The sequence below is a fragment of the Mastomys coucha genome, unplaced genomic scaffold (genome assembly GCF_008632895.1).
Source record: "Mastomys coucha isolate ucsf_1 unplaced genomic scaffold, UCSF_Mcou_1 pScaffold22, whole genome shotgun sequence".
Classification (NCBI taxonomy): domain Eukaryota; kingdom Metazoa; phylum Chordata; class Mammalia; order Rodentia; family Muridae; genus Mastomys; species Mastomys coucha.
In genome coordinates this window covers 21,431,194-21,446,525 of record NW_022196905.1, presented here as the reverse complement: position 1 = coordinate 21,446,525, position 15,332 = coordinate 21,431,194, and the positions used below count along the sequence as shown (strand labels likewise).

The window sequence follows — 15,332 nt, the reverse complement described above, 5'->3', positions numbered from 1 at the left end:
GCATTCAAAGTGGCTTTCCATCAATGCATTCATTTTGCATACTCTAAATATAGTTGTTTGTTATGAAATAGTAGTTATGAATACAAGGTAACTTTTAAACTTATCATTTAAAATAGAGTAGAGGTTATTATTGAAAATGAGGCTAATAGTATGAGTAAACAAATGAAAACAAACTTAGGGTCATTCTTTATTGCCGTAGATATTAATTAATTGACCCAGTCTATACTGAAATATAGCCAAGCTTAAAAGTAAGAAAGATATTGGCTTTCTGGTGTTTATAAGACTCCTGCCAGTGGCTGTAAAATATAAACAGTAATATAACATGTAAGACTAGCAGTCCTAATATCTGTGCTCCAGAAAACAAACATGTTACGTAAGTGTTAAGTATAAACTCAGCAGAGCATGGGCATCTCTTAAGTGGTCACCAGAACACATGGAATGAAGTTTTCCTTTAGAGAATGGAACTCACCTCTGAAACTCAGAAATGCTGCTCACTTCGAAAGTGGCATTCAGCTTTCTTCTTAGGACAGAGACAGGCGCAAGGTGATGGTAGCTAGAAGGGGAATGCACGTGAGAATAGTAATACAGGGAGGGTACAGATGTTTGCGATGGGACAGTGAGGAGCTGGAAAAAAAGAAGCTCCCGTTCTTCCAACCTTATGATGTTGGCCAGTTTGCTGTGTCTTCATTTATAACTGTCTGATGTACCACAGAGCCTTAAGCTTGGTACTGGGAGCCAGCTCCCAACTATCCTGAAATGTCAGGCATAGGGTACACTGCCTCCTACAGGCAGGCTCACTACAGCACATCCTTATATGAGAGTCAGGTTAGCGCCTCATGTAGACTGACTCTTGTTTAGGCACCTGTCCTGGTCTTACAGATATCCCATCATTGCTAAGCCTATTTTGAGAACTACTATAAATACTATTTGCGACCCTGGCTCTTGGGTGAGAAGAGTACTATGTAGTAGAGAACAAAGAATTATTTTCATGTATAATTTAACAACAAAGAATGCTGAAACACTGCAACATTATCAGTAAGCTTCCTATGGTACCACATTATTGTAAAGAGCTACTGCAAAGCTATAGCAATAAAAACTATATGCTCTGTCTCTCTGTCTCCCTGTCTCTGTCTCTCTATCTCTGTCTCTCTCTGTCTCTGTCTCTCAGTCTCTCTCTCTTTCACACACACACACACACACACACACACACACACAAAATTAAATTTGCAGGAAAATGACTGGAACTGGAAAATATTATATAGATTTCCATGTTTAGTTGGAATAAGTGTCAGGAGAAGCCAGGAAGCAAGAGAGGAACCATGAGAGGCGGCAGCAGGAAAGGTCTTGGGAGGGAAAGTAAACACATATTAAAGCTGGGGAGGGCAGTAGGAGAGAAAAGGTTCAAATGGGGAGGGAAAGATGTAGGAAAGGCAAGGGTTGAGTCAACCAAAACTAAGAACTTACAAAAAGAAATGGATGTTTGCTATTTATAAACTAAATATCCTATAATAATAAACAGTTTGATGTGAGGAACCCTGCATGAGCATGCAAGAGTGTGCAATGCAGTTTCTAGAAGTGCCAACTGTGGCATGTCTCCTCCTGACTTATTGGCCATGGAGTCCCCAGAAGCTCCTCAAACAATACAAACTCCTACCATTGCTCTTGGTTACGCACCAGAACTAGATGGTAAAAACCTACCGCTGGAGACACTGTATGGTTAGAATATAGGACACAGAAAATAAGCTGGAACTGAACTGGAAACTTCCTCCCTGCGGGCTAGCATTCATAGTGCTGGAGGGTGTTATTCAGACTGCGGGGGAAGGAACATCACCAGTGATGCTATCCAGCTGCGGACCCTGTACCATCTACTACTGACTTGCCAGGCAATGCATGTGCACTGGTATGATAGAGGCAGGTCTGCTTTGGAGGTAAGCAATAGCTTTCTCATTGGATTTGAGGTTTCCTTCATTGTGGGGAACATATGCCTGGTATTATAAAGCTGATAAAATACCTTTGTCTGTGTAAATTACAGGCCCTAGAAAGGAATGTACTACTGATCATTTGCTAAATAGAGTAGTCAAACTGTCTTCTCTAAATATGCATTTTTATAGACATAGATTAGTGTTGCTTTCAACCTTGGTCAGAGAAGTATATATTTTCAGTGAGTTAATACAGAAGCTCAAAACTCATCTAAATGCTGAGGAAGTGACTGTTGAGTGCTCAACTATAAACAGGACATCTATAGAACCTCCTTCAGGGTCCACGAAACATTGTAAAGATGGGTCATAAAGATGGGGAGCCAGATGATGCCTAGGAACACTCTGAAATACCAGCTTCTGGGCATGACACGGCCATTGAAACCGTGGACTCACAGCAGCTGTGGCTACTGGCATAAAACTCCAAGGAGACAGTCTTCCAGACACAACAGGATAGACGCTCATAGGAACCCATAGAGATGGTGGAAACACACACAGGGTCTACACAGGTTCAGACCAGATATGGTCCCAGGGCTGAGAAGGGAAGTGGACACTGTCTTTCATTCCTAACGAGGTTGCTATCTTTAATTGACAACCACTTGCAGAGGAAAAAAAAAACCAGTCTTCTCCTATGGAATTTTACTGGGCATATAAACCATACTTAGGGGTAGGTCTCAAGCCCAGCAATAGATGGACAAAACAAAATGAACTCAATGGCATTTTAAAATATTTTGTTGTCTTTGTTTGGGCATTTTTAAATCTACTAATCTTTTGTGTGTATATTATGTTTTCCAGTTATGTGGAGTATTGGGGTGTGTGTGTTTTGTGCTGTTTGCTGTTTATTTATTTGTTTTTGTATGTTTGCCTTCTAAAGAGAAACATAAAGATGAAAAGTTTGGAGGTTCTGGGAGGAGGTGGGGAGGGGAAATACTGATCAGAATATATAGTATAAATTTTTTATTAAACATATACAAACACACACACACACAAAATTAGAAAGTAGGAGGGGAACCAGAAGTGAGAGGCAAACAAGAGATAGTGATATGGGATTAATATGATCAAATGCTTTTTAAATGAATAAAAACTATTCAACGCAGGAAAGTAATAACTGGATGTAAATGTCACCAGCTTAGTACAACTCGAACAGGTTTGACCCCTAATACAACACACAACTCCTTGTGGCCTCTCTGTTATTAACAGGGATATGACCTTCTATACTAGTAATTATTGAATTTCTACACGATTGAGAAGACAAGGGCAGTATAAATGAATGGAGTAAAGCAAGCAATCATAAGATTGTTAAGTCTATGTCTGGGTGATAAATAATATTTACTATAGTGATAAGACCCAGATATCCCAAAGTGACCAAGATGGCTGCCTGCCTATATCCATGCAGAGACTTCTCTTTCCAGGTGAAGTTAACTTTCAAACCATGCCATCTGCACACAAGGGAATGGGATAACAGGGGTAGAGAATCCACCTGCTTGACTACAAAATGCAGTCACAGGATGCTAGGACATCTATGTAAAGTCATCTGGTAAGCTTATGTGCCATTCATCTGCCGACTCATTTCTCAGTGGGCACTGACTACCTGTAACATGCCAGGCATTACAGGTGGCTCAGGCCAGAGGGCCTGGAGACACAAGCACCTTTCCTTGGTGCAGACAGGTGGAGCATGCACATTCTGCTAGGCTAGCATCTATCAGGATTGCTCAGCTTTCATGAGAGGACATTGCTCATGGAAGACCCTAGTGATTAGCACAAATGCAGAAAAAAAAGGGAGTCAGTTGTTAAAATTCCCAGGCTTTTCCCCAGCAGTAGTGTACCCGTACCTGCAGTTGACTTTTTCAGGAGAAGTTCCTGGCTGTGGATAGGGGCCTTCAGATCGCCACTCTGTCTTGTCCCAAAACACACACTGGATCCACTGGAAATGCACTGTATAGTTTACAGCCCCAGCAAGATATTTGTTTGGAGGTTTCCTGTCGTAATCAGCATCTAATAGGGATAAATATCCCACATTGGCTCCTAGAAGAACAAAACTATCAATAATCATATGAACTTGGAAAGGGGCATACTTCACCTGCAGTGCACGTGGAAGGGCAGCTGGGCACAGAGACAAAAAAGGAAGGAATGAAAGGTTCATCATATTCTGGCCATCTCCTGCTTTGGGGAATTTTCTATGAATTAAGCACACTCAGACTTTCACTTGTGAGAGACAGAATGCCTGGGGGAAAATAGTGTTTCCAGTGCCCCTGTGTTCTAAGTCCTTCCTGACATCCCAAACAAAGGGATCATCGCATCTGGCGTGAATGGAGACAGTTCAGCTCCTCTGTAGCTCCCACTCAAGACTCTCCTGCTGCTTCGCAGACCATTAGCCACTCTGTTAAACAGTGTGCTTCCAGAGACAAGACACAGATTTGGTTTAGCCAATCATCTCTTCATTAAGTCTGAAGTTTAAAAGTGAAAGCATGACATGCCCTACAGTGGGAAGAGGGAACCTGTAGAGCCCACTGCCTTCAGAAAGACAGGGCATCAAGTGAGAGAGGAGGTTGCCATCCCACAGTCAAAAACTCTGACCCATAATTATTTCTGTCCAAAGAACTGCAGGGAAAAAATGGACACATATACACACAGATTTGTACACCTGCCCACATATGTGTGCATAAACCACATACAACATAAACTTATACCACACATTCTCACAATAAATAAGTGAATAAATACATATATAAAAGAATAAAATTTAGACCATTCTTCATACAATGTGCAATAATAAGCCAGAGATCTAAAATGTTAAAGTACTGACATTGTATCAGCACTAAACGATATGATGATTTCTCTCAAAACTCAGATATAAGAAATTCATTTCTAACAATGGCCTCAAATCTAAGAGACCATTGTTCCTTGTCAAAGAAACTTTTCTTTGCAATGGATGGAGACAATCGCAGGAACCCACAACTGGTCAAAATGCAGTGAAGAAGTGATTGTGGGGTGTCCAGTCCCAATTGGTGCATTTATCACACAGCTCCTGCACCTCAGGCTCAGGGACCATTGCAGAAGAATGGCTGGGAAGACTGTAAGAGCCAGATGACCAGAAAATCTACTGTGTGATTGTGTCTTTTAGAAATGGCAGGGAACTGCCAACCAAAGAGTACACATGGAGGGATCCATGGCTCCAGCTGCATACGTAGTAGAGGATGGCCTTGTTGGGCATCAATGGACGGGAGGCCTTGGTCCTGTGAAGGCTTGATGCCCTAGTATAGAGGAATGCTAGGGCAGTGAAGTGGGAGTGGGTGGGTGGGAAGGGGAGCACCCTCATAGAAGCAGGGGATAGAGGGAATGAGATAGGGGGTTTGTGGAGGGGAAACTGGGAAGGGGGATAACATATGAAATGTAAATAAATAAAGAAAGAAAGAAAGAAAGAAAATAACCAATTAAAAAAAAAGAAATGCCAGGGAAACATCACCCATACTACTTCAGTAACACAGCTGCCTAACTAAACCCGAAGAAGTACAACACCAATAGAGCTCATACATTGAAATGAGACAATGTTACAGGACCCCATGTTTAGATACAGAACTACAGGCAACTAATAAATAATGACCATGAGAGAATTGGTCTTCCCCAGCGATAAGCCATCTAATTGGTTATCCAGTACCAAGCAGTGGTTCAGCCTTAAAACACGCACTCGCATGCACACACACACACACACACACACACACACACACACACACACACACATACACACAATTAAATGGACTGAACGAGTTGTATTTACATACTGAGGCATTTGTATGTATGTGTGTGTAACAATAAATAAGGCCGTAGTTTGAAGAGGGAGCAAGGGGAAGCATAGGATGGATTGAATAGAGGAAAAAATAAGGGGGGAAGCTATATAATTTTAATTAAAATAAGGCTAATACATTTTACTGTTAAAATGTCTTGATTTTATTGGTTTTACCATTTAAAATGTTTTAAGCTTGAATGGTGGTGCAGACTTGGATGTTGGTGCAATAAAGAAAGAAAAACACCGCCATGCACATGCAGGCCACAGCATGTCCTTAGCACATAACAACAATGGAGAGCTCACAGCTTAGCATCCACTGACCTTTCCATGGGACAGCTGGTACATACATTTGTACAGTCTGCTCATCCCAGAAGTAGACCCGCTTCACAAGAAAATCAGAAGGCGTGGCTTTCTTAGAGAACCTAGGGGCAAACAGGATGTAGTGAGCTGCAGCTTTTCTTCCCTGTATATACTTATGTTCCTTGTAACAAACATTCCTTGTCCTCAAAAGGAATAGCTGGAGATAATCAGGGCTAAAAAGAACTGATGTGGATTATCCCCTGATGCCCAGCCTCTTAATACCCACCCCAACACACACACAGACAATACTTTATCCCTTATATCTGTTAGGAAACAAACAAATAAAACCCCCAACCAAACAAAACCTACTTCAGGAAAAAGCAAGAATAACAACTGGCTTTCTATGTGGAATGAGAGCGAATACCTGGCTGTCTGCCAAGGAACAGGACATGTGTACATTTATCTGCCCCAGTGCTTCACCATACTGTCCAGAAGTGTTGAATTGGCAGGCAGAGAGAGACTCAAAATAGTCAGATAAACAAATTCTCCTTTTGTGTGCAACTTTGAAAATTTAGGTGAAAAAAAAATCCAGATTCTTGTGGCAAACAGAAACCTTTAGACATCTAGTGGCTCAGCTCACTTGGCAGATAGAGTCAAGCCAGTGAATGGAGACTCAGCTAAGTGTGGAGCCTATCTGTGCATAACACACACAGAGACATAACACACACCTTACTCCTGAGTCCCCTCAAGCCAGTCCAGGATCTCACCTGGTCAAGCAGGTGCAGTGGAACAGCTAACATCTGCCCAAACACATGGAGATTCTGAGGACAGAAAGACCCAGAAAACACTGCTCCTCCCCACTTATCAAACCAGTCACTAAGGTGACTTCTAGCACTATTTAAGCCTGAGAGTCCAAAGAATCTCCAATAGCCACAGAGTCTAGCCACTACATGAGACTGATCTAATCTCACATACTCAATGTAACTGAGAAAGAAGATTAATCTATTAAGTCTCTTTGGGAATATAAATTTGAACACATTTACTCCAGGGGAATGAGAAGAAAAGAAACAAGTAGTAGAGGGAATAGTAGAATAATTCTGGCCCAAATCTATGTTATCAGACTTCAAAATGAGATCATCCATAGTATAACTGAAACTCGAGTGTTTCACATTCCAGTCAACAGGCAGGAACCCAGCTTCTAAAGAAGTATGATAGCTCTAAACACACACACACACACACACACACACACACACACACACACACACACACACACATACACACACACACACACACACACACACACACCTATGCGACTATGACCTTTATTATCTCTTAGAACTAATACACTCTTGGTCACAAATTTGCTTAAGAATTCCACCCCCATCCTGTAGGAATCTCACTTCCACTATAGCTGCCACCTTCACACACCTTACTAACAGCATGATGGGAAAGGCTCTTGGAACGGGCTTAGAAAATTCAATGTGTATCTGCAAAGATTCCTGGGAGTTTTCTGAAAGCCCGGTGAACTGGTGGACATTCACTTCATCCCGAAGCAACACAAACATGGCTGGATTTCTCTTGTCCTGTTGTTAGAAAGAAAACAAGTCAGGCCAAGTTTGTTTGGGGAGGATTAAGTGCATTACATTGTAGCCAGCTCAGCCTGAAGGAAGAGGAGGCAGTGGGTGGGGCAGTATCTTTACCAGATGGTCTTCTTCCCCAAACTCCATAGTCACAGGTGTCTCCAGTCGTCCTCTGAGGATAGGTCTTCTGCTCTTGCAGCTATAGAGCCTAGGGCTCATGACACCACCCACCTTGGGGAACATAAATAAATAAATAAATAAATAAATAAATAAATAAATAAAGCCAACAGTTGACCCAAAAGAGAAAGGCAGGCATGGTGGTGCATACCTTTAATCCCAGCACTCCCTGGAGGCAGAGGCAGATGGATCTCTGAGTTGGAGACCATCCTGATCTATATAGTGAGTTCTAGGATAACTGGGCTATGTAGAGACTCTGTCTTAATAATCAAACCAAACCAAATCAAACCAAACCAAACCAAACCAAACCAAACCAAACCACCACCACCCCCAAAAAAAGAGGGAGAGAAAATCAGGAAGTAATTGGTTGGAGCTATACTATCTTTCCAGTTCTGATCAAACAATATGAATTTAACAAGTTAGGTTGGTTAATTTGTGTGGTGGGGTGGGGGTTGGATTTAATGCTTCTTGTATGTTTCCTTTGATAAAATGATAACATTTTAAGTTAAAAATAAATGTCAAGGGCTCTTATAAAAAGAAGTATCTGGGAAGGATGTGGTGGTGCACTCCTGTAGTCCCAGGAGGCAACAAGTCTCTGCAACTCCAATGGCTACAAAGCAAGACATTGTCTTGTTTTTAATAAAAGAAGAAAGAGGAGGAGGAAGAGGAGGAGGGAGAGGAAGAGGAGGAGGAAGGAGAGGAAGAGGAGGAGGAGGGAGAGGAAGAGGAGGAGGAGGAGGAGGGAGAGGAAAAGGAGGAGGAGGAGGAGGAGGAAGAGGAAGAGGAGGAGGAGGAAGAGCCCCATTGAGCTGAGCTGAGCTGGGTGGGAAGGCAGAAGACTTAAAGAGTGTGATGAGTACTAGCTACCTCACTGTCTTTCCTGATCAGTGTGATCCACAGACCCGAGAGCACTTGTGGATTCTGAAAGTAGATGCTCATATCAAAGTTCAAAGAGCTGAGAAGTTCTCCCTGACTTCCACAACCCTAACCAGAGTTAGCCCACATACACCTTTGTTAGTGGAGTAAGAGGAGGAAGCTTCAGTGGCTCTTTAGAAACCCCTTCTCATGATTTGTTCTGATTGAACTCTAGGTTGATTTTAAGAACAATGAAACCTGCCTGAGGGGTAACCTCTCCATCATCTGCCCTAGCCCTGCATTCCCTGACACAGATTAGAAAACTCTGAGGTGAATACTGATGGTGACACTTATCAGACACCAAGGAGCCTGCTAAGATTATTTTTCTGGAGAAATCTGTAAAGACAAAAGACCCAAGTAAAAACAGAAATTCTGATACTTGAACAGTCAATCCATCATCACCTAGAGCTGACTTTAGAGACTTAGGGCATCTTATGGAAACAACTCCCAATGGCCCATGGAGTCAAAAGAATGAGCTCAAATGGCCAGTGTCAAAAAGGATGACTTGTACTGGAAGCTGTACTAATTAATAAGACTGTGAGAATCCTGCCTACCTACCTATCTAAAATGGACTCTATACAAACAGCTCGGGAGGTAAGACTCAGCAGTTCCCACTTGGACTTGCCCATGGTATGTTTTGCCGTACAGTTTAGTAAGTCTTCTCTTTTTCTCTCTAGCCTGATTTACAGAAAATACATTTCCTACTAGTTTGTCACCAGCTATCTAGAAGCCACCTTGGACACATCAAAGTGATCTTTGGCCACTTTCAAGTGACATGTCTTTTGAAACTAAGACAATGAGCAAGCATGCTAACCTACTCTTCTTTTCTGGCATGAAAGTCAAGTCACTGAAAATTTGAAATCACACTCTCTTCCATGGGCCATGGTTCTGCCTGCAACCCTGGAGGCCTGCTGCCATCTGGGACAACCAGAGGCCTGAGGCAATCAGGGACTACCAGTTCTGTTTGCATCTTTGGAAGCCTGCTGCCACTCAGGACAACCAGCTCTATCTGCAATCCCAGAGGCCTGCTGCCACCAGCAGCAAACAGCTGGCTAGATGCTAGATAAGAATACAATCAAAAGTCAGGACAATCTGGCACCACCAGAACCAAGCTATCCTACTACAGCAAGCCCTAGATATCCTAACACACCTGAAGCAAAAGAAAATGACCTTAAATCTAATGATAGATTATGAAGATGATAGAGACCTTTAAAGAGGAAACAAGTAAATATAAGGAAATACAGGAAAACACAATCAAACAGGTAAAGAAAAGTAAATAAAACTGTTTAGAAACTACAAGTGGGAATAGAAGCAATAAAGAAAACACAAACTGAGGCAATCCTGGAGATAAAAATACTTAGGAAAGAGGACAGAAACTACAGCTTCAAGCATCACCAACAGAATAAAAGAGATGGGAGACAGACTCTCAGGCTTACAAGATATGATAGAAGAAAACTGATACATCAGTCAAAGAAAATGCTAAATTTAGAAAGTTTCTAGCACAAAACATTCAGGAAATTCAGAACAGTATGAAAAGTCCAAATCTAAAAATACTAAGAATAGAAGAAAGAGAAGATTCCCAGCTCAAAGGCCCAGAAAATATCTTCAACAAAATCACAGAACATTTCCCTAACCTAAAGAAAGAGATGCCTGCTTACAGAAAACCAAATATATTGGACCAGAAAAGGAAATCCTCCCACCACATAATAATCAAAAAGCTGAGTGTCCAGAATAAAGAAAGAATATTAAAAGCTGCCACAGAAAAATGCCAAGTAACATGTAAAGGAAGACCTATCAGAATTACACCTGACTTCTCAACACAGACACTAAAGTCTTGCAAACCCCAAAAGACCAGAGATGTCATCATAAAGCAAAACTTTCAATCACTGTAGATGGAGAAAATAAATTCTTCCATGACAAAACAAATTAAAAAATCCTGCCCTACAGAGGATATGAGAAAACTCTAACATCCATCCATCCAAGTAAACACAAAAATGAGTAATTTTATATCAGGAAATATGAAAGAAGAGAAACACACACACACACACACACACACTACACTACCACCAACAACCTGAAAATAACAGGAATTAACAAATATTGGTCAGTAACATCGCTCAAAATCAGTGGACTCAATTTCTCAATAAAAGATACAGGCTAACAGAGTAGATGCATAGACAGAATCCATCATTCTGCTGCATATAAGAAACACACTTTTGAAACAAAGATAAACATCACCTCAGAGAAAAGGTCTGTAAAGAAGGTTTTCCAAGCAAATGAACCCAAGAAACAAGCTGGAGTAGTCATTCTAATACCTAAAAACGATACTTTCAACCAAAAGTAAACAAAAGAGGTGAAGAAGGATACTCTATACTCATCAAAGGAAAAATCCACCAAGATGCTGTCTCATTATGAACATCTATACTCCAAATGCAGGGGTAGCCACATTCATAAAAGAAACACTATTAAAGCTTAAATCATACATCAAACATCACACATTAAAAGGAGAATACTTCAACACCCCACTCTCACCAATGAATAGGTTATCAAAGCAAAAACTAAACAGAGAAACAATGAAACTAACAGTGGTAATAAATCAAATGGACCTAATAGATATGTACAGAAACTTTCACCCAAACACAAAACCTTCTCAGCACCTCATGGAACCTTCTCCAAAATTGACCATATACTCAGTCACAAAGCGAGCCTCAAGAGATAAAGAAGATTAAAATAACCCCTTGCATCTTATCAGATCACCATGGATTAAAGGAAGACTTCAACAACAATGTAAACAACAGAAAGCTTACAAACAGAAACTGAACAACTCTCTCCTCAATGAGCACTTGGTCAAAGAAGAAATAAACAAAGCAAAGACTTTCTAGAATTCAATGAAAATGATGGCACAATATACCTAAACTTATGGGACACAATGAAAGTAGTGTTAAGAGGAAAGTTCATAGCAGTAAGTGCCTTCACAAAGAAATTGGAGAGATAACATACTAGCAACTTAACAGCATACCTGAAAGCTCTAGAATAAAAAGAAGCAAACACACCCAAGAGGAGTACACATCAGGAAATAATCAAACTCACTGCTGATACAAATAATACTGAAACAAAGAGAACAATACAAATAATCAATTAAACCAAGAGCTGATTCTTTTAGAAAATTAACAAGGTAGACAAACCTTTAGCCAAACTAACTAAAAGGCTGGGAGGCAATATCCAAATTAATAAAATCAGAAATGAAAAGGAGGACATTACAACAGAAACTAAGGAAAATTAAATAATGATTAAATCTTACTTCAAAAGCCCATACTCCACAAAATTGGAATAACTAAATGAGATGGATAATTTTCTGGATAGAGTTCACTTATCTTGATTTAACAAAGTTAAATCAAGATTAGTTAAATAATCTAAATAGTCCTATAATCCCTAAGGAAATAGAAGCAGTAATTGAAAGCCATCCCCCTAAAACCCAGGGTCAAATGGTTTTAGTGCAGAATTCTACCAGACTTTCGAGGAAGAGCTAATACCAATACTCCTCAAACTACTCCACAATAGAAACTGAAGGAACATTGCCAAACTTATTCTATGAGGCCACAGTCCCTCTGATACCTAAACCATACATAGACTTAACAAAGAAAGAAAATTCAGACCAATTCCCCTTATGAACATTGATGCAAAAATACTCAATAAAGTACTTGCAAACTGAGTCCAAGAACACATGAAAAACATCACCTACCATGACCAAGTAGGCTTCATCCCAGAAATGCAGAAATGGTTCAATATATGAAAATCTATCAGTGTAGTCCACCATGGAAACAAATTTTAAAAAATAAATACATATAATTTCATTGGATGCAGAAAAAGTCTTTGACAGGCTCCAAAATCCCTTCATGTTAAAAGTATTGGAGAGATCAGAGATACAAGGTCCATACCTAAACACAATAAAGGCAATATACGGCAAGCCAATAGCCAACATCAAATTAAACGGAGAGAAACTTAAAGTAGTTCCACAAGAATCAGGGATAAGGCTGCCCACTCTTTCTGTATCTCTTCAATATAGTATTTGAAGTTCTAGCTAGAGCAATGAGACACTAAAGGAGGTAAAGGAGATATAAATTGGAAAAGGAGAAATCAAAGTATTGCTATTAGCAGAATATACAACAGAATACATAAGTGATCTCAAAAACTGTAATAGAGAACTCCTACAGCTGATAAACACCTTCAGCAAAGTGGCTGGATAAAAAATTAACCAAAAAAAATCCAGTAGCCCTCCTTTATACAAACTATTAATGGGCTGAGAAATAAACGAGGGAAACAATACCCTTCACAATAGCCTCAAATAATATAAAATATCTTGGTGTGACTCTGACCAAGCAAGTGAAGACCTGTATAACAAGAACTTCAGTCTCTGAAGAAAAAACCTGAATAAGATATCAAAAGATGGAAAGATCTCATATGCTCATGGATTGGCAGGATTAACACAGTAAAAATGGCTATCTTACCAAAAGCAATCTACAAGATTCAAAGCAAATCCCATCAAAACTCCAACACAATTCTTTACAGACCTTGAAAAAAATTCTCAACTTTATATGGAAAAACAAAAATCCCCAAATACCAAAAACAATCCTGTACAATAAAAGAACTTCTGGAAATATCACCACCCCTGATTTCGAGCTATACTGTAGAGCAACAGTAATAAAGACTGCAAGGTCTTAGTATAAAAACAGAAAGGATGATCAACAGAATAGATTCAAAGATCCAGAAATAAACCCACCCACATATGGACACTCGATTTTTGACAAAGAAGGCAAAATATCAATGGGGGATAAAAAGAAACCATCTTCAACAAATGGTACTGGTCTAATTGGATGTCTGCATGTAGAATAATGCAAATAGATCCATATTTATCACCCTGCACAAAAATCACATCCAAGTGGATCAAAGACCTCAACATAAAACCAGATACACTAAATCTCATAGAAAGGAAAGTGGGAAATAGCCTTGAATACATTGGTACAGGAGACAACTTCCTAAACAGAACACCAATAGTTCAGTTACTAAGATCAACAATTAATAAATGGGACCTCATGAAACTGAAAAGCTTCTGTAAGGCAAAGGATATCATCAATAGGACAAAACAGCAGCCTAGCGAATAGGAAAAATTACATCTGACAAGGGGTTAATATCCAATATATATAAAGAACTCAAGAAGTTAAACACCAACAAACCAAATAACCCAATTAAAAATGGGGTACAGAGCTAAAGAGAGAATCCTTAACAGAGCAATATCTATTGGCTAAAAAACATTTAAAGAAATGTTTAATGTCCTTAGTCATCAGGGAAATGCAAATCAAAACAACTCTGAAATTCTACCTTACATCCATCAGAATGTCTAGGATCAAAAACTGAAGTGACAGCCCATGCTGGTGAGGTTGTAGAGCAAGGGGAACACTCTTCCACTGATGGTGGGAATATAAACTTTACAACCCCTCTGGAAATCAGTTTAGTGGTTTCTCAGAAAACTGGGAATAGTTCTGTCTCAAGACCCAGCTATATCACCCTCAGGCATATATACTCAAAAGATGCTCCACAATACCACAAGGACTCTTGCTCAACTATGTTCATAACAGCATTGTTCATAATAGCCAGAAACCTTAGAAACCATCTAGATATCCCTCAACTAAGGAATGTATAAAGAAAATGTGGTTCATTTGCACAATGGAATACTACTCAGCTATAAAACAAGGATCTCATGAATTTTGCAGGCAAATGGATAGAACAAGAAAATATCATCATGAATGAGGTAATCCAGACCCAAAAGTACAAGTATGGTGTATATACTCACTTGTAAGTAGATATTAGCCATAAAGTACAGGATACCCATGAGGGTGACTCTAGCAGAGACTCCTAGCAGTAGGGGTTATGGAACCTGATGTGGCCACCTCCTAGAGTCAGGCAGGACTCCCAGTAGAGGGATAAGGACAACAAACCACCCATAAAACCTTTGACCCAAAATTTGTCCTGTGTATAAGAAGCTCAGAGACAAAGATGGAGCAAAGACAGAGGGAATGGCCAACTAATGACTGGTCCAACTTGAGACCCATTCCATGGGCAAGAACCAATCTCTGACGTTATTAATGATATTCTGGTAGGCTTGCAGACAAGAGCCTAGCATAACTGTCCTCTGAGAGGCTCCATCCAGCAGCTTACTGAATCAGATGCAGAGACTCATAGCCAAACTTTGGAAGGAGCTCAGGAAGTCTTGTGGAAGAGTTGGAGGAAGGGCCGGGGGCCCCAGAAGGGATAGAGATTCCACAAGATGAAGAACAGAGTCAACTAACTTAGACCCTTGGGGGCTCCCAGAGACTGAACCACCAACCAAAGAGCATATATGGGCTAGACCTAGGCCCCCTGCACGTATGTAGCAGAAGTGCAGCTTGGTATTCATTCAGGCTCCCCAAATACTGGAGTGGGGCTGTCCCTGACTCTGTTGCCTACCTGTGGATCCCTTTTCTCTAGCTGGGCTGCCTTGTCAGGCCTCCGTGGGAGAAGTTATGCATAGTCCTGCAGTATCTTTTTTTTTTTTTTTGG

The 15,332-nt window shown here is 40.3% G+C and overlaps 1 protein-coding gene across 1 annotated transcript in view; it reads right to left on the bottom strand.

The window, feature by feature from the left end:
* Positions 1 to 15,332, bottom strand: part of Pkd1l1 (polycystin 1 like 1, transient receptor potential channel interacting) — a 143,369-nt gene that overhangs the window by 60,621 nt on the left and 67,416 nt on the right. The window contains exons 27-31 of the mRNA XM_031342475.1: positions 7,764 to 7,874; positions 7,492 to 7,646; positions 6,085 to 6,185; positions 3,809 to 4,001; positions 470 to 553 (exon numbers count right to left, since the gene is read on the bottom strand). Coding sequence (XP_031198335.1) covers positions 470 to 553; positions 3,809 to 4,001; positions 6,085 to 6,185; positions 7,492 to 7,646; positions 7,764 to 7,874 — 644 coding nt within the window. The remainder of the gene's footprint in view (positions 1 to 469; positions 554 to 3,808; positions 4,002 to 6,084; positions 6,186 to 7,491; positions 7,647 to 7,763; positions 7,875 to 15,332) is intronic.